General features: G+C 37.1%; 1 protein-coding gene across 1 annotated transcript in view; it reads left to right on the forward strand.

Annotated features, from left to right (window-relative positions):
• LOC127432561 (zinc finger SWIM domain-containing protein 6) overlaps nt 1–26275 on the forward strand; it is a 99409-nt gene that overhangs the window by 32265 nt on the left and 40869 nt on the right. The window contains exon 2 of the mRNA XM_051683798.1: nt 23158–23514. Coding sequence (XP_051539758.1) covers nt 23158–23514 — 357 coding nt within the window. The remainder of the gene's footprint in view (nt 1–23157; nt 23515–26275) is intronic.

Here is a 26275-nt window from a genome sequence, read left to right on the forward strand (position 1 = left end):
TTTTTGGCTCATTGAAGTAGTGGGGCCATTTTGTTTGTTAGAGCCATTGAAAAGGAAATGGTTTACAATCTACTTCAGCAGCAAAACCAACAATACCAAAGAATTGGTGAGCTTTTTAAACAAAACTTGAACATTCCATCTTCCAAGTTGTAATAGTGGTTGACTGTTATGGATTTTTAAAATGCTGATGCCGATATCAAGAAAGCAAAGTAGCTGATTGCTGAAATATGTATGCTCATGTATACAATTTAATGATCGCAAATGTAAATATAAACCAATTATTTTACACAATATTTGCTCAATTTTATATAAATTATATTAAAACAAAAGGCCTTGTGTAAATTGTCACATTAATTCAATTCAACCATTTATGTAAGAGAGGTTTTTAAAACTTTTCGCTTTGAATATTTGAAGAGAAATAGCCTCATTTATTAAGCAAATGCTTGTGTAAATAATTAGCAAACCAATCTTTATATTTGTCATTTTTTTGTATATCTCATTTCAAATCGTCTGAAAACGATTTAAATGTAATTTGAAAGCAAATGGCCTTATTCATTGAGAAAATTTGTGTAAATCGGTTGTTAAACGATTCTTACGTAAACTGTCACATTAAATTCAATGCGACCATTTATGCAAGTATTTTTTTTATAAATTTAAAATTAGACATACACAATGATAAATATAAACAAACACTTATTTTACACTATTAGCTGAGTTCGCAACAATTAGTTTGAAAACACATGGGCTTATTGATTAAATTTGTGTAAATCAATCTTAAAACCCTTCTTACATAAATTGTTACATTATATGAAATGCAACCGTTTATGTAAGAATGGTTTTACAATTCAGAATGAGACATAGAATATGATAAATATAAACAAACACTTATTTTACACAATATATGCTCAATTTGCTCAAACAATTTGAAAAAAAAAATGGCCTCATTTATTGAACAAACGCTTGTGTAAATAGTTTGCAAAACCAATCTATATGTTTGTCATTTTTTTTTTGTCTTATTTTAAACCGTTTGAAAATTATTTAAAATTAATTTGAAAAATAATGGCCTCATTGATTAAACAAATTTATACAAATCGTTCGCAAAACCATTTTCCTTAAGTTGCATATTACATTCAATGCAACCATTTATATAAAAAAAAATTATATACACACACACACACACACACACACACACTTATATTCCAGAAAATTGGCAAATATATTTATATTAAATAATTTATAAATTATTTGAAAACAAATGAACATATTTATGTAAAATATTTGTAAAACCATTCTTGTGTAAATTGTCACATTAAATTCAATGCAACCATTTATATATTAACAAGAATGGTTTTACGAACTATAAAAAAAAAAAATGTATAGTTTTTGTGTTTCATAAATTAGGCCAACAAGCATGTACTATCCTTTGACAAGGCTACTGGTAGGGAAATTATGGTTTGGAATTAAAAAGAAACTAAAATAATTATAAAAGAGGACATGATTACAACCATGATTTCAAAAAAGCCAAATATCAGCCAAATAATCATCCAGGCTTTGTTTTGCAAAAGTTTGTATAGATCATATTCGCTACATATACATTTTTGCAACAGCATGTCTTGTTGCTGTCCTTCGCAATAGATCGGAGGACATACACAGACCTTTCTCATGGCAGAGGCCATCCACATTCAGGGACATGACGCTGCCAGGTGTAATTTGTAGGCAAGGAGACCCTCCTCCTCAGGGGTGGCATTTAAATCTTATTTGTGGGCGATGCAGTGAAGTTTCACCTTTTTCAAACATGCTATTTGCTCAGGACCGGGGATATTATAGATTCGGGCGGCCGGAGGTGTATTAAGGTGCCCATGAAAAGCGGATAAACGTTTATGAGATCCGTAGTCTTACTTGAGAATTGAAATTCTTGCTCAAGCCCTTCCTTTCCACAAAGGGAACTAGATTACACTTTTTAAAGAGGTCTGCATGCACAAAGGAGTAGCAGTCCCCTCTCCACCTGATGCGACAGCTGAAGTATCTTGGTTGAAGCGTCTTGTCTGGTCGCATTTCTGTCGGGCGTCATTGTAAACTGGCCTGACTCGGGCGGGAGTAGAAGATGGTGGTGATGCAGAAATGGTGTGGAACTCTGGACCCTTGTCAAACGCTATTATGTACAGTTTCCCTCCATCAAAGTCTTTGTCTGTCAGCATTACTGCTGACGAATTCATTTTCATGCGCTAATTCTCAAAGGATGTTTTCGTATCTAAAATGGCATGTTAGTAGGCGTTGGGCAAGAACTTGTCTGGATGGCTTTGTGCATTTGTGATCTCACTACCTCATAAAAAAAAAGCAACGCAAAGTCTTTCCAAGAGATACTTGTTTTTGAAACTAGGTGTAGGTACTTGAATTCTTGATGTGAGTACTTGAACTCTTGGAAGGAGGTTTGTTTTTACATTTACATTTCTGAATTTGGCAAATCCAAAGTCTTTTTATCCATGCATGCCTTCTGGTAATCGAACACATGACCTCGGCGTTGCTACGATGTTATTACGTCTTGTAGAATTATTGCAGATGAGCAAACAACATAAATATGTCTTCAGATGTAAATGCACATCAGATAGATGTCTGGGGGTTGTATGTGTGCTATCAGGGTAGTAACTATAAATTAACCATGGTTTTCACAGTCATGGTTTCTACAATATTACTATAATAAAACAATGGCTACTATATGGATACTACAGTATTACTTTAGTAAAACCATGTTTAACTGTATCTAAACAATGGTTTCTGCCAAAAAAAATCTTTAAAAAAAAAAAAAATAGGTTACTACAGTATTACTATAGTAAAACCATGTTTAATTTTTGTAAGAGTTAAACAAATAGGGTGACAACATTAAATTGAACAGATTTATATTTAACTATGAAAACACTCTATTTTATATAACTGAATCCAAATATAGTGATAAATGGCAGCAAATAACGAAATATTTGGCTTTAAAAAAAGACAACTGTGCAGGGGCTCAGTCAACTAGTTAATTTACTAGACCGTCCGAAAGAACCAACTTATTAAAATGAATCGGAGTTCCCAATGCTAAATACAAGAGTAATTTATTTTAACTGGTTCATTTACAAGAACTGTCCGAAATAACTGATTCACTAAAATGATTTGGTTTTCCCAGCGCTACATTACTCCGTCGGCTCCATTGATGTGTTAAATGTAACATTGTGACAAATGTAGTGTTTTGCGATGATCAGTGTTGGGTGTATTGCATTACTAAGTAATTAATTACTGTAAATTTAATGACTTTTTCATTAAAGTAAGGGATTACTCTTAATTTTTCAGTAATTTAATTACAGTTACTTCTGATGTAATTGCGTTAAATACTGTATAGACTATAGAACGAAATTTTAACGTCTAATGTTAAAATATATGTTTTGTAATTTAATGCTGCCCCCTTAAATTCTTTGGCCAGTTCATGAATAATTTATTTGATTTTATATGATTTATTTGAAAGAATTAAAAGAACAGTTTCATGTCTATTCTTGTATTTTTCATCTGGTCGAAGTTGATAAGGGTTCTAGAAAGTAATTAGTAATAAGTAATGCAATTACTTTTCAGACAGAGTAATTACAGTAATCTAATTAGACTGTATGAGATGTAATTTGTAGTAAGTAATTAATTACTTTTTTTTTTAGAGTAACTTACCCAACACTGGTGACGATACAGCACTACTTGTTGGAAAATATAACTTGTTGCTGGAAAAGCTACACTATTGTGAAAATAGCTGAGCTACTGTCATGCTGCTAGAATATGTAGTAAAGCTGGTAGCGTTGCTACTTTTAGTTAACTACTCCCCAACACTGGAATTTGGCAATACTACAGATTTGTTTTACCCCACCATGCATAAAATAGTGACCAGGAAATAAAGAGTTAAAGGTTGGCAACTGTTGCAGCTGGCGCTATTATGCAAGCTGTTAAGCGAAAAGGAAGTGCAATACAAAATGCTGAGCTCAGAGGTCTGGCGCGTGGCCAAGCCTTCGCTTTATTCTTCGCCACAGCTGAGGGCTTTCTAAGCTTCCCACCAGTGGGTTTGTCTACCATTTAGGAATTCTCTCTCTCTCTCTCTCTCTCTCTCTCCCTCTCTCTGTTGCTCTCTCTCTCTCTCTCTCTTTTTCCCAACCCCCCCCCCATGCTTTGCCTCTCCCTCGTGTTGCCATGACGTCAGCAGCAGTTGAGCAGTTCAGCTCGGGGCCAGGCACGGTTCGGGGTTGGGCCACATTGAGGAGTGTCTTTGGCACGTGTGTGTGTGTGTGTGTGTGTCAGAGAGGGTGAGTGAGAGCAGATGACTGACTGCCAATGCAACACATCCATTGTGGCTGCAGTGCATTTGACTGAAGTGCAAAAGGGGTGGGGCTGTCTGGGATGTGGGCGTGGGTTATCGGCTCCGCCCCCAGCTTTACTCTCTGGCTTCGATGAAAATTTGAAGTAAGGAGGCATATAGGCGCATCTAAAGCCATCTTTTTCATGACAGCCTGTATACTTGTATACCTGGTGATTTTTATTCAGTTTTTCCAACTTATGATTGCATTTCTACATGAAACGATAGGGGTGTAACGATTCACTCATCTCAGGATTTGGTTCGGTTAACGATACTAAACTCACAGATCAGTTCAGAACGATTCTTTAAACTAAGCACAATTCAATAAAAGTTCAAATTGATTTTTATTATTACTTTAAAGACATATGCAAAACAGTTCCTTTAAAATTAAGGTAAAAGTTCTGTTCTTAAAAGTGCTAAATGATCCATCAGCGATGTACTGGGACTAAAAATCAGCCCAGAACAGGGCAATAGTGACACCAAATGGAACTATTAGGCAATAATTCTGCTTACTGAGAATACAGAATTATGTTATAAACATGCTGCTTACACACTGTCACTGATTACATACATTTAGAATATTTAAAATTAAAATTGTATTTTTCTAAAATAATATTGTCTCTGATTACATCTAAATATTATTTTCAAAAATACATATTCAATGGAAGTGCATGCTTATCCAGTTAATAATAATTTACTGATGAAATCAAATCAGACATGACATTTGACATTAGGATTATATTCCCCCATAGCATTATTATACGTAATATTCAGCATTATGTATAGTAGATTAATATGGCACTCTCATTAAACCTCTGTAAACTTTCATTTTCTCACTTACGTCAGAGCAGATCACTCTCACGCTTCAAACGGATATTCAGTCCCTTGCGCTGAAAATGTGCATCTCTCTCCCACTGCTGGTGCTCCCTGTATTACAGTCGCTTTTCTGTTTCAGTTTTCGCAGTTTCATCTGAACTCAACGTACAACACCTGTGGATGCTATTGTGCAATTTTATTTTGGAGTTCCTTGTGTGCAATGAAGCGATTTTCATTTGTATGCCTGTGTTACGTAGGAGCATCGGCGTCGCCAGGTCATTTTTCCGGGGCTTCAGCCCCGAATGTTTTGACTGTAGCCCCGAATGTAATTTTAAATGTAGGCTATGCAATACAACCCCACCACCACTAAGCCCCGAACCTCCTCAAGCCCTACAAACGCCCCTGAGTAGGATGTTGCATGTATTAGAACAGACGCTAATTTTTTAATTTTTTAAATTTTTTTAAAATCATCCCATCTCCACGATGCTCATCATCACATTTTTGAACTGCGATGTATCGTGTTATATATACGTTCTATAGGAAAATATTCGGTAAATGCGTTTTTGTGCATGATGTTTTATCAAATAAAAAATATATCCACCTCAAGACATAAGTGTAAGTTTTTATATGTTTTTTGTTTTGCATTTTGGAGATTCTTTTTTTTTATTTATTTATTTTTTTTTTTTTTTTCAGTCTTGGTGCTTTTTTATGTGATATCCCAAAATTTGCATAAAAATATATGGATGGAAACCTAGTTATTGACTTGACTGGTCTGCAAGGCAACTGCCTTCAGGTTTGGACATGGTGTCAGTCTCTCTCTTCCTCTGCACTCTTTACGTGTCTTCAATTCATGTGTGTACATTATTAGTCAGGTTTTCCTGTCAGTTAGTCTGGGTGTAAAATCCATGCATACTAACTGAGCAAGTGTCTTTTAAAGGGAAGTGAAAACTCTAGCTTGCTCAAGTGTGCATATGCCTCTGTTTTCAACTAATAAACACTTGGTTCTTGAAAACTAAAATTAGTTTTGAAACTAGTAAACTTGTTGCCTTGAATATTTAGTAATGTCTTATTAATATCAATCCCTTTAACAGAACAGAACCTCTTTGTACTTATGTAAATACTTACTAACAACGCTTTTGTTGCCACGTTTTATAAAATGGACTCTGTTCTGATTGGATGAGCCACGTTTGAAGTAATAAAATAGAGATAAATGCACCACCGTGACCAAACAATCCATATTAATCCGGCACATTGCTATGTTGCTGTAAATAGCCTATAGTTAGGTTATTGAGCTATATTACTTGGTGGATTATTCATTGTATTTGTAATTGTATTTCTCTTGCTACCTTTTTAAACAAGCAATAAGCTATGTAAGGTCGCACCTTACCGCGATTTACTTCCCATTTCAATACAAGTTAAGCTCAATCGACAGCATTTGTGGCATAATGTTGATCACCACAAAAATTTATTTTGACTCATCCCTTTTCTTTAATAAAAGCAAGGTTACAGTGAGACACTTACAATGGAAGTAAATGGGGCCAATTTTTGGAGTGTTTAAAGGCAGAAATATGAAGCTTATAATTTTATAAAAGCACTTACATTAATTCTTCTGTTAAAACTCATGTGTTATTTGAGCTGTAAAGTTGTTTAAATTGTAATTCTTAAAAGGCTCTGGGAGCTTTATTACTATATTAATGACTAACAAACTATTGTAAATATTAGGCCTTCACTGAATTTGGTGCAAATTTTTTTTTTTCAGAAATACTCTCTTAAAGAAGCTCTCTTCCCCAAAGTGAAGCAATTACTGATATTGTTGTATGTGGCTGCTTCCTATTTTTTAAATGCCGTTCGCCATTACCACTGGGGCCCTGATGGGTAGGGTTAGGGTTACTCCTCAGATCCCACACCGCCACTGTTGCATGGGGCGGGATGGCCGGATGGTCGTGTTAAGCAGTGATATTACTCATACAGAGAGCCAGAACAACCGAGGCCTCAACCACGTAAAACTGCGCTCACATCCATTAGACAGCCACATTTCTACCCAGTTTATCCCTAGAACATTTTTGGCTAAGGCAGTTGAAGTCTGAGCTACCCAAACCTAGTGAACTGCCTACCCAGGCAACATATTTAGGAATCATAGGTGCACTTCATGTGCAAAGGGTGTTCCAAACAGTAGAAAAAATATGAAAAGATACAAAATTATACGCAAGATATTGCGTATACTGAATATTTTATTCAGTAGTGAAATATATGGATAGATAATTTTTCAATCTAATTAAAAATGGACCCTTTTTCCCAGTGTTTGTGTTTAATATGAATTTTTGTGCTTAAAGTATCATGTTTTTAGCTAAGCAGCATGCTAAAGCCGTAATGTTGGAATCAACGGTTGGCTTTTAATCATGTCTAGTGCGCTTCATGTAAGGTGTGCAGTTTGTGTGGCGTGTGTGAGTTACCATCAACAAGGTTGCTAGCTATGTAGAGTGTATCAAATCACTTAAGAGGTTTCTTTATTGTTCGGATGCTACCTTAGAAAGTTGCTGCTTATGTAGTACAGCAAGGCAGCTCACTATTGTTTGGAACAGGTCTTTTAGCTTATTTCCAGCTAGCTGCCTTTTTTGTTCAGTGATAGACAGCTAATGATAATGGTTAGCATGAGGAGTGCTTAAAACCTCAAATCTGACCCTTCTGAATACACTGTGCAGCTAAATGCGAAGTTTGTCCCAAATAGCAATTTTCCACTTCCCTAACAGGACGGATTGAATGTCACCACTGACCAACTCCCCGCAATGGGACCAGCACTAGTGATAAAGGGCAGGAACTATATATTTAGGAGCTTTTACCACCAATGTTCAGGCTCAAAACTTGGCTTAGCTTATCTGGTTTCTCTCTAGATTCTTTACAGTAAGGTTTGTTTCACTTGAAAGAGGACATTGAAGGCTTTTAATATTCAGTGATTTAGCCTATATTTGTTTTGTTTTGTGTGCTTTGCATTTTGTATTTTTGTTTTGGTTTGTGTTTTTGTCTTGTCTTTTGTGTTTTTGTTTTGTCTTGTTTTTTTGTTTTGTTTGTGTTTTTGTCTTTTTGTATTTTTGTTTTGTCTTGTTTTTTTTTTTTGTTTTGGTTTGTTTTTTGCTTTTGTTTTTGTTTGGTATTTGGTTTCTAGTTTCAAGTGTTTTTTTTTGTGTGTGTGTGTGTGTTTTGGTTTTATATACAGTATGTGTTTTGTTTTTTTTTTTTTGGAATCATAACACAGTTATTGGTACTACTTTTAAAACCCATCAAACATTGTATATGAAGCTTTCAGAAAAATTTAGGCTATTTATTGGAATACAGTGGTTGCTTATTCCATATTACCACAGTTTTATCATAGCATGATTAACTCTTGTAACTATGGGGTATTTTGATGGAAACTATTCTTCGAACATACAATATTATATTTAAGAGATGTCAAATAATTTCTTGCCGTTCTACCAATGGTACTCTTGATTTCTTTTTGGAATACTGTTGCTGTGTTAGGTCTGCTGTTTAGAGGAGACACTCGTTCAGGTGCAGTCTAGTATTGTGTTGACCATCTTAAGAAATCAGGGGGGTGTTGTAAAATTACATGTGGATGTTTTAACAGCTTCAGTGCTCGGCATGTAGTCGGTACACCACAGTGTTCAGATCCCGAGCTGTAGGGAAGTGGTCCAGTCGTAGCCTTCGGTGCCTTTCTCTCACCATGTGATTCCAAAAACATGGTTTTCCATTTCATCCTGTAATGTGAATCAAGTGCAACCCATCCACACTGAGCAGCACGGTGCGTCTCAGAGACCACCCCAAAGAAACAGGTGCATGTCTATTTTTTTTATTTTTTTTTTATTAATTATCAAAACAAGAAAACATAACTTGCTAATGGGGTAGGAAAAATTGAATTTAAGATGCATTTTCTGCGAGCATGTGTTAATAGCTTTGGCAATTTTATTTCTCAAGCCAAAGTTTCTTGTTTTAAAGATTTTTAGATATTTTTACTGTAAAACAATACAAAAATAATGAGTAAGAAAGATTTCTGTAGTGCACCGCTGAGTGTGCATGTGTAGGAGGGGTTTGGCATGAAGTCCTCCTGAAGTAAAACTGATTTGCTCCCCCTCCTCTCTCGTGTGTTTTGGGAAAGTGATACTCTGAGCAAACAGAGTGGTGTGAGACTGGGCCCCTGCAAGAGGAGGTGGAGGCTCGGTTGGTCGGCAGGGCCCTGTGTGGCACGGTAAAGGCTGATTGTTGTGAAAACACCGCTGGGCTGCAGCTGTGCTTTTCCAGGCCCCTGGTGCAGAGGGGAGAAACCAGTCTGGTCTTCATTCAGACCAGTGGCACGCTGTTTACAGATTGGACCACACACCAAGACAGACGCACTTTTACGCTGTCGCATTGACATGCACGTATGCACTTTAAACTATCCACCAATCAGCAGGGAAGTAAAAATGCATATTCTGCTGTTGAGTCTAACATTGTATCTACAAGAAACATCTATAAAACTAGTATGGTGGTATGTAATGGTCAATGATTTCATATACTTGTTAGGGTGCTCAATTGATTTGTTGGCTAAAAGATTGGGCTTCTGGGTAATGTTGTTTTTGTTTTGTTTTTTCTGTTTGGGTTCCACCCAAACTAGGGTTGCTGAATAAGGATCCTCTACTGTAATTAAATTCTGAATCAAAATTGGAGTTTTGTTGTTTTGTTTATTCTATATCTGGTAGCTTTGCGAACATCTGTATGCTTGTTAACTCCCAAATGTTAAAATAAGAACTTAAAATTGAGATTCTTTCTTTTGCTGGAAAATTGACCAAAAAATTTGATGACTCATCTTGCACTCACAGGAGTATACAAACTTTTGCCCAATAAAATAGTCTTCAGAATGATGAAGCAGCTATGAATGTTAAATTGTAATTTTTCTATGTAGTATATATTTTTAGGTTTTACTTATGGTAAACGCTTATGAATCGGTTGAATCTCTTTATAGAGACAATGACAATTTATTTTCTTAACAATCTAGCCTATTTTTTTCAGGAAATAGTTTTATCAAACCATTTCATGTGGTCTTTAAGTTGGAATAACGGTTGATTTAACGATTGCATCTGTAACTGAAGCAGCTTCAAGTTTTAAATGGTGAATGGTAATAAATGGTCATTTTATTTATTTTAAAATGTTGAAGGTTTTTTCTATGCTTATATTTGTGTTTTTACTCATGGTAAAAGCTTACACATCCATTGAATCTATCGGGGACAACAAAAATATTTGTTGTTAACAATCTAGCCTAAGTTTTATCCCAAGATAACTCAACCCTGCTGAAGACGTCTATTATATTCCATTCACTGGGAATTTCCAAATTTAATTAGACCAGTATTTGGCTTATATGGAGAATTGAATTTGCTGAAGTATTTGCTAATGTTAAAAGAACACATATTTAGCTGTAGATTTGCAAACTTGCACTGCGACCACTGACCACAACTGGAGTAATACAAGGCTGCAATTACACTGTCATTTTTTTTTTCATACATCTCATGAGATCAATTATTTAATTTATAAGCAGGAAAACGACTCCTTTTAGCTCCCTCATATTTTTGTGGAAGTGTGTTGACTATATTTGGCCACTGTTATTTGAGTTTGCACTGATATTTTCAACATCTAATTTTTTGGGCTGAAGTGGTGAGCAGAGAGGGACATGGTAGTAATCACTGTCGACCGTTTTAGCAGACGGTAACTGCTGTGTTAAAAATGTGTTTGATGTGTTCCCTTGTGTTTGGGTGGTCTGTAGAAGAAAACAAACTGGTTTATGTAGAACTGGCGAGGGTTTCAGCACGGTTAACTTGGTTTCTGGGACAACAGCGCAGTGTTGGGCGCAGGCTAAAATTGGCCACTTTCGAGACATACTGGCCTCTTTGGGAACTCTCTGGTGACCAACCTTAAGGGCGTGAAGGGGGCGAAATGTCAGCATTTAATAACTTGCACATGAATTTCTGAAAAACGCCCATGTTTTCTAACCACTGGGTTCAGAGGAGATGGATTGTTTCTAGTTTAATTTTTTTTTTTTTTTTTTCTGAAAATTTGAAAGGTTTTCTATTTACTGTAAGGAATTTACTAAATCATTTTGATTCGGACTGAATTGCTAATGAATTATTTAGATACATTTGTGAACTGGTTCTTTTGATCCATTAATGAATCAATTTGCATCCTTAAAATGTGTTTTTCCTTGTTACATTTTTATTTTTCATTTTTAAGGCCAAATGCACACTAATGCATTTTTGTTTGAAAACTCAGTGATTTTGTTAGGTTTGCTCTGAAATGATGATTTCTTCCATCGAGAATCAGAATCAGCTTTATTGCCAAGTATGCTTACACATACAAGAAATTTGTCTTGGTGACAGGAGCTTTCAGTGTACAACAATACAAAAACAGCAGCAAGACATAGATAATAATAAAAAATAAAACTAATTATACACATACGTACATACACACGGGTAGTGCAAATCTAATACAAATCTGTTATGTACAGTTTAAAAGTTTTTTTGTTTTTTTTTCAGAGGAATGAAATGGCAGAAGAGGTTGGGTGTGTTGGATAAATATAAGAAAGACTAAACTGTGTATTGCACATTAATTATTGCTCAATGGGGCAATTTAACTGTTCATGAGATGGATAGCCTGAAGGAAAAAACTGTTCCTGTGCCTGACGGTTCTGGTGCTCAGAGCTCTGAAGTGTCGGCCAGAAGGCAACAGTTCAAAAAGGTAATGGGCAGGGTGAGTGGGGTCCAGAGTGATTTTTTTCAGCCCTTTTCATCACTCTGGAAGTGTATAGTTCTTGAAGTGGGGCAGGGGGCAACCAATAATCCTCTCAGCAGTCCAAACTGTCCTTTGTAGTCTTCTGATGTCTGATTTCATAGCTGAACCACACCAGACAGTTATTGAAGTGCAGAGGACAGACTCGGTGACTGCCGAGTAAAACTGTATCAGCAGCGCCTGTGGTAGGTTGAATTTCCTCGGCTGGCGAAGGAAGTACAACCTCTGCTGGGTCTTTTTCACAATGGAGTCAATGTGGGTCTCCCACTTCAGGTCCTGTGAGATGGTAGTGCCCAGGAACCTGAATGACTCCACTGCTACCACAGTGCTGTTTAGAATGGTGAGGGGGGTCAGTGTTGGGGTGTTCTCCTAAAGTCCACAATGATCTCCACTGTTTTGAGCATGTTCAGCTCAAGGTTGTTTTGACTGCACCAGACAGCCAGCTGTTCAACCTCCCTTCTGTATGCAGACTCATCGTCATCTCGGAAAGCTTGTGATTCATTGTTTTTTGCGATTTAAAAAAAAAAAAAAGTACTGTTATCGCTTTTTAAAATAATTATTTAAAGTACTGTTCTGTTAAAATTTTATATTAACTTATAATTTAACAACATGCTTCTGAGGATAGTGAATGGAATAAATATTGTTGATCAAATAATGTCAATTTTTCTTCCTTAAAATTACTAAAAGAATCATTAGAGAAACTGAACTGGTTAAGTTGAATCTGTAATAGATGAAATTAAATATAATTTCCTACAATTCACAATCTTTACAAGGGACGTCTTATAATTAAAGGTCCTTACAAACCAGGTGATGTCCAAGCTGTGTAAACTGTAGAGGTAGTGAGCTGAAAAACACAAATCAATACACACTCACCCAAATGCTACCTGTAAATAAAGCTTGGTTAACCATTGAAGTTCATTAATGGTGTCGTGTAGTTTTTAGATGTTTAAATAATTTCAGATTTACACGTTTGTGGCAGCCAAAACCCCTTATGTTTATCCATGGAAGCATGCTCAAAACATGTTCATCTAAACCCAACCAAAACGCTCCTTGTTTATTAGCTGTACTGCATTTCTTGACGCACAACTCCACAGATCTGTCTTTCGGATGTGTAGGTCAAAGCTAATTCTACATTTTTGAAATGGAAATGCTTGAAAAGGTCATTTTCTGGTTGGAAAGGTTAGACGCATGTCTTTTTGAAGGCTGGCATGGGATGCTGTGCTCAGACGTTCAACAGGAGACGAATTACGGAGGACGTTTTGCAAAGCACTTAGACTTGTCCATCTGTGGTAACGTTGGGCTGTCCACACACATTTCTTGTCTACTTTTCATGGGTGGAAATAAACCCCGGCCCGCCATTCTTCTTAATTTATTTTGTCAGGGTGTGAGAGAGTGACAAGCCCTGCTGTCGGCCAGGAAACGAGGAGTTATCAATCTCCTCAAACTCGCTACCGTCAAGTCCTTAAGGCAAATACAGAATGAACAAGCAGACAGAGCTGCCAGAGAAGCACTATCTACTGAACCAGTAAAATGCCCTATACCTTCCACAGATCTGAAACCAACTCTGAATGTATATATCAGAAACAAATGGCAGTCAGAGTGGGATCAATGTTTAAACAACAAATTACGAGACATAAATCTTGTTGTTGGAACAAGATATGTGTTCCCTTTTAATAATCGCTGGGATCAAGTCATTTATACACGATGCCGGATAGGACATACAAGACTCGCACACCAATTTTTACTATCAGGAGAAAATTCACCAAAGTGCTCATGTTGTCAGAACCCACTATCCATTAAACATATTTTACTGGACTGTCATACCTCTACACATCCTGTAGGAACCTGTATTATTCAGTTGATTCTTTTGAAAAGGTTTTTAATCAAGCGAATCTAAATTTAGTTTTAAGGATTTTAGGAAAAATGAATCTTAAACACCTCATTTAACTATTTTAAATAATTAAACCTGGTTCCCACCATGAATAGCCATAGAAGCTGGCATGGCGTAAAAAATGAAAGAAACAAACAAAGAAGGCAAATACAGCAGCTGTGTATTGATTCCACTGCACTTGTCTTCCACACCTCGCTAGTTGCATAAAGGTGAATCTCACAAAAACATGTCCAGGTTACATTTCATAATCTGAAGAAAAATATAAAGTTGTATTTGCATGAAAATAATTTCACAATGACTTTTTTTTTAATTTATTTTTTTACATTTTCTTTGATAATTAAAGGTGCAATATGTAAAAATGTTCATGTAATATTCGCCTTTTTTTTGCCAATGTGTGAACGGCTTGTAACGCAACTTAAAAAAAAATAGCCCTTCCCAGACTTCCTAGGTTGCCTATTAAAGCCTGTAGACTGATTTTCATGTGAAGGGAGTGGGTTGCTTTTGCCGACTCCTACACAAAAACTCAGAGTAAGCCAAAAATAAAATGTATCTACTGAACCCTGTCTGGCTAAGCGGGAACGTGATCGTGGTCCAGCGAAAACTAGAGTGAACATCGGCAGGGCATTTGATTCCTGGAGGGACCTTAGTTCGGTTTTGGCGATCAGAACTGACCCTGAATTGCCGTTCTTCTTATTGGACAGGTATATGGAGTAAGGTAATCTTACATAACCGCAAAGCATGTGAAATATAGTGCCATAAGGATTGATCTGTGTAATTTTAGCTAATTTTAACCACAAGGAGGTTACCCCATGTGAATGTACCCACCCTAGCAACCGGGCCAATTTGGTTGCTTAGGAGACCTGGCTGGAGTCACTCAGCACACCCTGGGATTTGAACTAGTGAACTCCAGGTGTGGTAGCCAGCGTCTTTTTACCACTGAGCTACCCAGGCCCCCAATTTTAGCTAGCTTGATCTTGCCTGCTAACGCTGACGATTTGCAAGCTACCTTGCTTCGTAACTTTCAAATAAATTCAACGATCTTGTCTTTATACTAAAGGTCAGGTATACAGGATAAATTTAAGCAAATACACTGGTTTCTTCTTCGTAGTACAACATATGACATACAAAACATACAACAGTGGTATAGTTCGGTAGTATGTAGCTGTATGTGTGTATCAGTATGAATGTTAGCTGATAAGTAGTTTTAGATTAGTCTCAAAGTTTGTAGTAAAACAATCATAACTGTGTAAATTTAATTATGCTACCTCATCTGTCAGCATGATGCCGGTGAATCACGTTGTCTCTGTACGTCACATCATTGTTTTGGTCGATGTTCACTTGCTCGTGTCCCTATGGAGTGTGTGCACGAGCAACAGGTAGCTGCAGTTCACTTAATGGCCACAGGTGCCATTAATAACAAAGGTTTCTGAATCTTACATACTGCACCTTTAAGCATATTTTCCCCTAAATTTCCTATTTGGTGAAATATACAGTGGGATTAATTTTTAAGGTGAAATTAGTTATTTCTGGGCTATATCTTTAATTACTATTGATATCTTAAATCCATTTTCAAATATCTGAATTACTGAATCTAACATGTTAAAATTAATTTACAGATACCAAATATGAGCATTTTTACTATTTTAATGTAATTAAAGTTTTGATATCAGCAGTTAACTATTGCACTAGAAAAAGTTTAATTATTGATATAAAAAAAATATATCTTTTTACTAGTGAGGAGTCTATATCTGATATGTATATTTGGAATATTTATGAAAAATACATTAATTATTGATATCTCTAACTTCATTTTGAACAGGAGAGAATGGCAGATCATTGTTAAATTTTTCTAGTGTAAATTCAGTTACAGAAATTACAAAAATTATGGCTTTTACTAGTTGAAATTCCATTTTATATATATATATATATATATATATATATATATATATATATATATATATATATATATATATATATATATATATATATCATGAATGGTATTTCTGTGATTAATGATGTCATTTTTGGAACATTTTTACTAGTGAAAATGTCATTGCTGATATCAAGAATTAACAATTTTACTAGTGCTACTAGTTTTGCTAACTTTACTTTTTACGTTAAATATAACCAAACATGTTCCTGACATGTTTTGTGCAGTTCACCCATACATACTATCTAATTCCAAGCTGTTGTTTTACCCAGTAGTTTGAGCTGGTGAAAATAAAATCCTGACCTTATTTGCGGTAAGACGGTATGTTCAAAACTCTCAAATCAGCCTACTTTGTCATCCTCTAGATACAACACATTAGCATTTCCAGCATGTTGCAATTTGCTGCCCTCCCAAGTTGCGTATTAGCTATAGATTGTCCTGCTGTGCCAGTCAGTGAGTTTCTTTAAGTGCTTTAATGAAACTTACCACAGAGAAAATGTCTTAATTAAAGTCATACTAATTGTCTTGTTGCCCCAGCGATTCCATTAACTCTGCCTTTAACATTAGCTGTCCGGCAGTAAATTCCCCTTCAGGAGGGGCTGTGACATAACTCACAGACCTATCAGCACACACGTTATTCATCTGCCAGCCCGAGCTTAAAAAAGCGTGATATATGATTCAAGGTATAATTATTTGTCATAAAACCCCAATAAATGTCATTGTACCACGTGCAATGTACTTCAAAACTGCATTAGCTGTCTCTTTATGTTGTGCCCGTGCTTGTAGCATAATTCCAGCAGTTTACGATAGAAAACACCTATTTCTAGCTGTCTGTTTTGATGAATCTCACACAAACGGTCAAGAACGTGTCTAGGACATATTTCACTCCCAAATAAAAAAAAAAAGAATCTGTATAAAGAATTATTTGCATAAAGAAAATTGAGCCTAATTGTGTTGTGGCTTTAACTTTCAGGATATAAAAGTGCTTTTCCCCTCAAATTCTCATTATTTTAATTATAAATTATTTAAATTTGAAGTACATTTGTAAAGTCTATTTTGAAGTATAAATAGTCCTAAAATAGTCCTCATTTTCGGTTTGCAATTTTATTATTATTTTTTACTTTTTTCTTTAGGTGTAAGGGTCAAATGTGACCCAGACATTTGTTTGCGAGAAAATTAAGAATTGGTCATTGAAAAAACAATGGTCTACATTAATTGACCGCAAATTGGAGTATTAATGGGATTATTTTTACCTGATTACCTGTTCCTGATTGGTACAGCCTTGATTCTTGTGGAAAAGAGAATTTGACTCTCTGTCTCATTGATCTGGTTCAGGAGCATCTGAAGAAGGCAATAAGCTTCATGTGTTTAGTTCTTCGCCAGTTAGTCTAGCACAAAACCGTGATGTTTCATCGTGCTGTGAGCGGAGTGGAGGTGAAGCTAATTATTTACCAGTCTGTCAGAGAACAGCTGGAAAACCTTTAACCCGAGCTAACAGATGGCGGAGTTCTGGCGAACTGTCCTGGAGATGCAGCTCCTCGCAAGATACGAAAGCTCGGGAGAATTCGAACTCTCCCCGTACGACATCCTCTCCTTACGCCGGGAGCTCATTAAAGAGTTCCCCTGTCTCCTAAAATGCCTCCATGCCAGGAAAACTATTTAGAGTGTGCACGTGTGTGGATTGTCAATGTCTGTGGGTGAATCTCACAAAAAATTATTTACATGTTCTTACTCAAGACTAGTAATTGCTAAGAAATTACTTCCCATTTTCTAAGGCCTGGTTCAATGATTCTTAGGAAAACTCAAAAATGCTTTAATGTAAAATATGGCCAGGACATTTCTTGAAAATCACAAATGCAAAAATCTTCTATCTACAGTTGAAGTCAGAAGTTTACATACACCTTATACATTTAAACTCAGTTTTTCACAATTCCTGACATTTAATTGTAGAAAACATTTCCTGTCTTAGGTCAGTTAGGATCACTACTTTATTTTAAGAATGTCAGAATAATAGTAGAGCGAATGATTTATTTCATCTTTTATTTTTTTCATCACATTCCCAGTGGTTCAGAAGTTTACATACACTTTGTTAGTATTTGGTAGCATTGCCATTCAATAGTTTAACTTGGGTCAAACGTTTTGGGTAGCCTTCCACAAGCTTCTCACAATAAGTTGCTGGAATTTTGGCCCATTCCTCCAGACAGAACTGGTGTAACTGAGTCAGGTTTGTAGGCCTCCTTGCTCGCACATGCTTTTTCAGTTCTGCCCACGAATTTTCTATCAGATTGAGATCAGGGCTTTGTGATGGCCTCTCCAATACCTTGACTTTGTTGTTCTTAAACCATTTTGCCACAACTTTGGACGTATGCTTGGGGTCATTGTCCATTTGGAAGACCCATTTGCGACCGAGCTTTAACTTCCTGGCAGATGTCTTGAGATGTTGCCTAAATATAGCCACATAATTTTCCTTCCTCATGATGCCATCTATTTTTGTGAAGCATCCCCACATCATCATGCTGACACCCCCATGCTTCATGGTTGGGATGGTGTTCTTCGGCTTGCAAGCCTCACTGTTTTTCCTCCAAACATAACAATGGTCATTATTACCAAACAGTTCAATTTTTGTTTCATCAGACCAGAGGACAATTCTCCAAAAAGTAAGATCTTTGTCCCCATGTGCACTTGCAAACTGTAGTCTGGCTTTTTTATGGCGGTTTTGGAGCAGTGGCTTCTTCCTTGCTGAGCAGCCTTTCAGGTTATGTCGATATAGGACTCGTTTTACTGTGGATATAGATACTTGTCTACCTGTTTCCTCCAGCATCTTCACGAGGTCCTTTGCTGTTGTTCTGGGATTGATTTGCACTTTTCGCACCAAACTGCGTTCATCTCTAGGAGACAGAATGCGTCTCCTTCCTGAGCGGTATGATGGCTGTGTGGTCCCATGGTTTATACTTGCATATTATTGTTTGTACAGATGAACGTGGTACCTTCAGGCATTTGGAAATTGCTCCCAAGGATGAACCAGACTTGTGGGGGTCCAATTTTTTTTTTCTAAGGTCTTGGCTGATTTATTTTGATTTTCCCATGATGTCAAGCAAAGAGACACTGAGTTTGAAGGTAGGCCTTAAAATACATCCACAGGTACACCTCCAGTTCAGTACACCTCCTATCAGAAGTTAATTGGCTAAAGGCTTGATGTAATTTTCTGGAATTGTCCAAGCTGCTAAAGGCACAGTTAACTTAGTTTATGTAAACTTCTGACCCAATGGAATTGTGATATACTCAATTAAAAGTGAAACAATCTGTCTGTAAACAACTGTTGGAAAAATTACTCGTGTTATACACAAAGTAGATTGTTTCTAGTCCTAAACGACTTGTCAGAACTATAGTTTGCTTTGTGAAATCTGTGGAGTGGTTACAAAATGAGTTTTAATGACTTCAACCTAAGTGTATGTAAACTTCAACTGTATACACTCACCAACCACTTTATTAGGTACACCTGTACACCTACTTATGCATGCAATTATCTAATCAATTATCTGCCAATTGTGTGGCAGCAGTGCAATGCATAAAATCATGCAGATACAGGTCAGTAGCTTCAGTTAATGTTCACATCAACCATCAGAATGGGGCAAACATGTGATCTCCGTGATTTGGACCATGGCATGATTGTTGGTGCCAGATGGGTGGTTTGAGTATTTCTGTAACTGCTGATCTCCTGGGATTTTCACACACAACAGCAGTTCTGTGGATGGAAATGTCTTGTTGATGAGAGAGGTCAACAGAGAATGGCCAGACTGTTTGGAACTGACAAAATCTACGGTAACTAAGATAACCGCTCTGTACAATTGTGGTGAGAAGAATATCATCTCAGAATGATATTCTGAGATACGGGTTGGCGCTGTTTTGGTGGCACGAGGGGGACCTACACAATATTAGACAGGTGGTTTTAATGTTGTGGCTGATCAGTGTAAGCTGTTTATATAATGCATTGTTTTCTTTCAGGTTTTTGTTAGTCATTTTTGCATGTTCATACATATCTTAAAGGAGTGAGCAGTTCACCCAAAAGTTTAAATTTACTCACTCTTATGTAGGGCTGCCCCCTGATAGTCGACCAAAGGTTAGTCAATGAGAAGAGTCATGGTCAACCAAGTTTTGATTGGTCGGTCGGTCGGTCGCAGAAAAAACCCCACAGAAAAACGACGAACACCGGTATTAGCGCTGGTTGGACGCTAGGTGCTATGGGGTAATTTCGTTAAGCAGGGTTAGGGTTAAGCCTACACAATAAAGCAAGACACCTTGATTTCAAACTTAGAACTTTTTTATTTATTTTAACTAAAAATTCAAATGAAACTGGAAAAAAAATAAGTGCAATTAAAATGTGTGTTGTTCAACTTTTTGAAAGAAAGTTGTTTACAACAGTTGTCAACATCTTTCTGGCAAAGAACCTGCTTCATCTGTGCATTCTCTACCGGTCGGGTATTTTGTTATCCGGGAAAATACATCATGTGTGTGAATAAATTCATTTTGTTCCCTCCTTCACGATATATATATATATATAATATTTCTTTCTTGCAATATCCAATTACATCGGAAACCCCTGGGCTGAGGGATCGGTGAATATTCTTTCTTTAGTGATTTTGCATTGAAAATTAATTCAAATACATTTCTAAATTCAAATTGCACTCCAAACGAAACAGGCAAGAATCTGTCTTAACATCATGGTGGAAAATTACTTACACAAATGAAGACATAAAAACAATTATAAATGTACAAAAAAATGATGATAATAATCACTGAAATATAAATCATGGTTCGAGGTGAATGTGTTTTTGTATTTTATGATTTAATCACAGATGTATAGGTAGCAGAGTTGGGGTCACAATGAACTGCTCTGTGGAAATAAAGTGAACTGAACTCAAAGCACCTCCTGAGCTGAGATGAGCTGTCATTTGCAGCACTCAGACCATACTGTTCTTGCAAAAAAAAAAAAAAAAAATTCAGAAGACAGAAACAAAAAGTGTGAGAACCTTTTACATGCACATGTTCCACGAGACTGCACACCTCCGAACAAACATACAGGTGCATAGATGGCTTTCTGCCATCTGTTCTTAAAAATATAATAAAGTGTGTTTCTTAAAGCACGTGTCTATGTCTCTATGGGCAAATTATTTGTAATATTAATTTGATAATAATAATAATAATAGACTAATAAATTATTATTATTATTTAATACATGGGAAAACGAGCCAAATATCGTCTTGACATCGTCAAAGGCATCAGCTATTGGCGATCACTCTGACCATCATCGATCCCAGAGATCATCGTCTGTCGGCACAACCCTAATGTGCAATTCTCTCTATAAATGAACAAAATGTTCAGGCAGTGTCCTTGCTGGTTTTTCTGACACATTCAGAATCATTACCGCTTTTGCCGGTGTTGCTGCGGCTCGCTTCGTGCGTGCGCTCATTATTACGGTTTAGTATTTCTCTGTGATGTAGAACTGTGTTAGCAATGTTACTCATTCTTTTTCAGCCCTGGAACTCGAACCAGTTTCTGATTCAAGTAATTAAATTAATATCATAAACCTGCGACTAGTCAACTAATGGCTTAAATTAACTCTTACTAGTCGACTAGGAAAATCGTTGGTCGGGGGCAGCCCTACTCTTATGTTATTTCAAACCTGTATGACTTTTTTCCGTGGCACACAAAAGGAGATATTGAGTCATATGGACTAATTTTATGGTGCTTTTTTTTTTTTTTTTTTTTTTTATGCTTGACAGCCGCTTTTTGCAATTCTTATTGTGTTTCAAGGAAGAAAGGATTTTGAACAATATGAGGGTAAATGCTAAAAAGTTCTGATGCATTAATGTCCAGCAAAATGCAGCATTTGTGCTTACGGATTTTAGAATATATGCCACAATGTTGTCATTTGGTTCCTGGTTTACTTTTTTTCTGTGCTTAAATATTGGAAACAGCCCAAACAGTAAGTGAAATTTGGCCATAGAGGGGCACAGTGCAACTCTCCGGGGCGTTGAGTGTCTGGGATGCACTCATTAATTTCTACTTTACTTCCAAGTACAAGCATGATTCTCCACCTCTTTTGGATCGGCATCAAGGGCACTTAGAATGATATTCAAATGAGCAGCTGGATTATCCAGTGCTGCCTTTGTAGTGGTATGTGCCAGTCACTGAGCAGCTCTGCCCACATTGCCCACCCTCTGTCAAATCCCCCACCCTACACACACTTACAGACATCTGCTCGCCAACACTAAACCTCTACGTTCTCTCTTCCTCTTAGTGCTGTGCCTGTTTCCCTTTTCAGAATTTTATATCAATTTGATTTGCATTTCCTGAAGAAACCAGCCATGGTTGCAAGGCTGCAAAAGAATATTTTAAAGTTCAGGTGAACACACTGTTTAAGCTTTGGTTCGGAGTGACGTAATTACTGCATTAGAGTCGCTTTGTCGTTTTCATGACACTCAGTAAACGTTTAGTTTTCTGTGAACTGTGCATGAGAATCAACACAATACAACACTGTATTTGCAGTGCAAGGACTGTTCTCACACAATGCATCCTTACGTTAAAATAAGCTGGACACATTGCAAAGAATGGAACAAAAATTTGAAGTTCTTTTAACAACACTGCATCTTAAAAAAACGGTGCTCCTGCACAAGATGCTAATAAAACAGTGAAATGTGGCGTAACAGTCAAATATGTCCATCTAGTGAATGTTTACATAGAAAAGCAATCCCAAAACAGACCAGACTGACACATAAACACCTTTAGTGTGAACGCCCCCTAAAGATGGGTCTAGATGCAAAAAAGAACGGACCAATCACAGTTCAGTATGCAAATAGGTGTAAGAAATCCAGTATGTCCGTAAATATAAAAATTAAATCTTCGAAAGAGAAACCTTCTACAACTTAAGTAAATAGGACATTTAAAAATTTTAATCTTGAATTTTGAAGTATAACATTTACAACAACAAAAAATAGCACATCTAAGGCTGAAATTATATACAAATAATCACAAGAAGCACGCACCTTCCAAAAAACGAACATGGGTGCACGACTAGAAAAGTATATCTCACAAAAACGCAACAAAGTCAGCACATTGTTGTTCCAAAACAAACTTTATTCTCAGCAACACATAGACACGGCTGCATTTTTGTGACCATATCTACAAAACAACAAAGTCTGAATGGAGTCTGTACTTTGAGTGGTCCGGGCTGAATTAATTGCAGAATTTTAAAACTTCGGGTTAGTGATTTAGAACAAACTTGTGTATCAAAGAATATCAAATATTGCACGAATTATAACAACTCTTTCTTTCTCTCTCTTTTAGGTTTTCATCTTAGTGGCACAGTAACAGAACCCGCCACACCGTCAGAACCTGAGATGGTGTGCAGCGTAGCCATTAGCTTCGACCGCTGCAAGATCACGTCCGTAACATGTGGCTGTGGAAACAAGGACATTTTTTACTGCGCCCATGTGGTGGCGCTGTCCCTGTACCGCGTACGCCGGCCAGAGCAGGTCAAACTTCACCTCCCCATCTCAGAGACTCTATTCCAGATGAACAGGGACCAGCTACAGAAGTTTGTGCAGTATCTCATTACCGTCCACCACACGGAGGTTCTGCCCACAGCCCAGAAACTGGCAGATGAGATCCTCTCGCAGAACTCTGAGATTAACCAAGTGCATGGTGAGCTTTGTCTGCTTAAAGCGAAACCCTCAGTATCAAGCTGCATTACTCCTTGACATTCCTGTCTATCAAAGAAACTAAAAAGTGACCGTGAATTTAGCCTAGTTTAGACTGCTATCTGGGGGGGGGTGTTTGCCTTTATTTTTTTAAAGTTGCGTTGTGCTTTTTAGAGCTGTCGATCGATAAAAATAATTTATTGAATGAATTACTTGATAAGCTGATCTATTAATCAGATTCAATAAAAGTTAAGCTCAATCGACAGCATTTGTGGCATAATGTTGATTACAACAATAATTCATTTTGACTCGTCCCTCCTTTAAAAAAAAAAATCAAGGTTACAGTGAGGCATTTACAATGGAAGTGAATGGGGCCAATTTTTGGAAGGTTTAAACAGAAATGCGGAGCTTATAATTTTATAAAAGCACTTGCATTAATTGTTCTATTAAAGCTTGTGTGTTATTTGAGCTATAAAGTTATTTAAATTGTCATTTTTACAGTCATTTAGGGATTTAGGGTCTGTTGACATTACATCATCATGGTAACGAAGTTGTAAAATTGGTATAACTTTATACAGAAAAGGTTAGTAAGTGATTTTATCACACTAAAATTATGTTTACACGCATATCCTTTATGTCTTGTGGCTAAACTTTTGAAACAGTATTTTAACGTATATGCATTATGTTATTGTGGCAGACGAGGAAAGCATTGATAAGACAAAAAGTGGCTTTAGAAGGCAGTGTATTGTTTGTTTCCATATTACTAAACAAAAGCATATCATTGGCCTACAGTTCACATCAATCCATTTTGTAATTGAATTTGTCAATCTGTCCAGCTTGTCTAAGGAGGACTCGTCAATGTACACATGCTTCAGACAGACGCTTTTGGAGAGTCTCACTTTGGTTGTTGCATTTTGAACATGGCTTTTTAGGTTGCTGTGTCAGGTTAAACGTAGTTTGAACTGCGCTGCGTCCAGCCGTGTTTGAACGCAGGAACGCTTACTCATCTTGTGCTGTCTCTGGTATCAAGCAAGCGTGAGTGTGGTTTTGCATCTTTGCATATGAAATGTGCAACATCACTTACTTAGTCATTGTGAGCTTGCATTCAGGCCCAGTATTGCAAACATAAACAGTCATATTTGCTGTGTGTGTGTGTGGTTGTAACATTGCAATTTTCAAAAGATCTGAATGACCATTTTTGCATTTTCATTTTTGATTATTTTAACCTTGTGTACTCTGAACATGCAGAATGCGCCGGGAATTTTTTTGCACTGATTAGTGGGTTCAAAGTGTACCAACACTCACAGTTGAGCTGTTGCTGTCACCAAGAAGTGCTAGAAGATGTAATCGCTGCTAAACAACAAGAGACAAAGGTTGAAACAACAACAGTGGATGTGCATGTCAAGAGTGTGTGTGTGTGTAAGGAGGTCTGCATTTGTATTACTCAAGTTTGAAGGAATATAAAGACATTTTTATGGGTCTAAACTCCTGAACAGAAATAGTCTAGTGTGTCCTAGCATGCATGAGCCAAAAGCTTGTGTAAGCCTGCACAGTAAATGGAGTATACTTTGCAAGGCTGCGCATACAATAGTATGCATACGCTAAGCATTCGTGTCAAAACTGAAGTACACTTTGGGCTTAAAGAATAGTTCACCCAAAAAATTTAAATTCTCTCATTATGGGGGCCTGGGTAGCTCAGTGGTAAAATACGCTGGCTACCACCCCTGGAGTTTTTTAGTTCGAATCCCAGGGCGTGCTGAGTGACTCCAGCCAGGTCTCCTAAGCAACCAAATTGGCCCAGTTGCTAGGGAGAGTAGAGTCACATGGGGTAACCTCCTCGTGGTCGCTATAATGTGGTTCGTTCTCGGTGGGGCGCGTGGTGAGTTGAGCGTGGTTGCCGCGGTGGATGGCGTGAAGCCTCCACACGCGCTATGTCTCAACAAGCCACGTGATAAGATGCGCGGGTTGACTATCTCAGACGCAGAGGCAACTGGGATTCGCCACCTGGACTGAGGCGAATCACTACACGACCACGAGGACTTAAAAAGCACATTGGGAATTGGGCATTCCAAATTGGCAGAAAAAGGGGGAATATTTTTTTTTTTTTTTTTTTTTATTCTCCCATTATTTACTCACCCTCATGATATCCCAGGTGTGTATGACTTTCTTCACCAGAACACAGTTGAAGGCAATAAAATGCAAGTGAATGGAGATTTTCTTTTTTGAATCTCCAAAAATCACAGACAGAGGCGGTGGTGGCTCAGCGGTTAAGGCTCTGGGTTACTGATCAGAAAGTTGGGGGTTCAAGCCCCAGCACTGCCAAGATGCCACTTGACACTATCTGCTCCAGGGGCGCCATATCATGGCTGACCCTGCACTCTGACCCCAGCTTAGCTGGGAAATGTGAAAACAAATAAATTTCACTGTATATGTGCAAAATGTATAATGTGTGATAAATAAATAAAAATTATTATTATTATTAGATCACGCAGTCTCTCATGTGACGCATTCGCGTTGCCATGTTATGGACGTAATCATCCAGGATGAGCACACAAACGCAACATTATGAGTAAAGAAACAGATACAAATACAGATCTAAACCAGAAAGTCATACACACCTGGGATATCATGAGGGTGAGTAAATGATGAGAGAATTTTTATTTTTGGGTGAACTATCCCTTTAAGTGTCAATAAATGGTCTGGGTGTACTGGCAAGAGAGCTTTACATAAAAACCTGTTTTCCATAATTTCCATGATATGACCTC

This window comes from Myxocyprinus asiaticus, chromosome 42 (assembly GCF_019703515.2).
Source record: "Myxocyprinus asiaticus isolate MX2 ecotype Aquarium Trade chromosome 42, UBuf_Myxa_2, whole genome shotgun sequence".
Taxonomy (NCBI): domain Eukaryota; kingdom Metazoa; phylum Chordata; class Actinopteri; order Cypriniformes; family Catostomidae; genus Myxocyprinus; species Myxocyprinus asiaticus.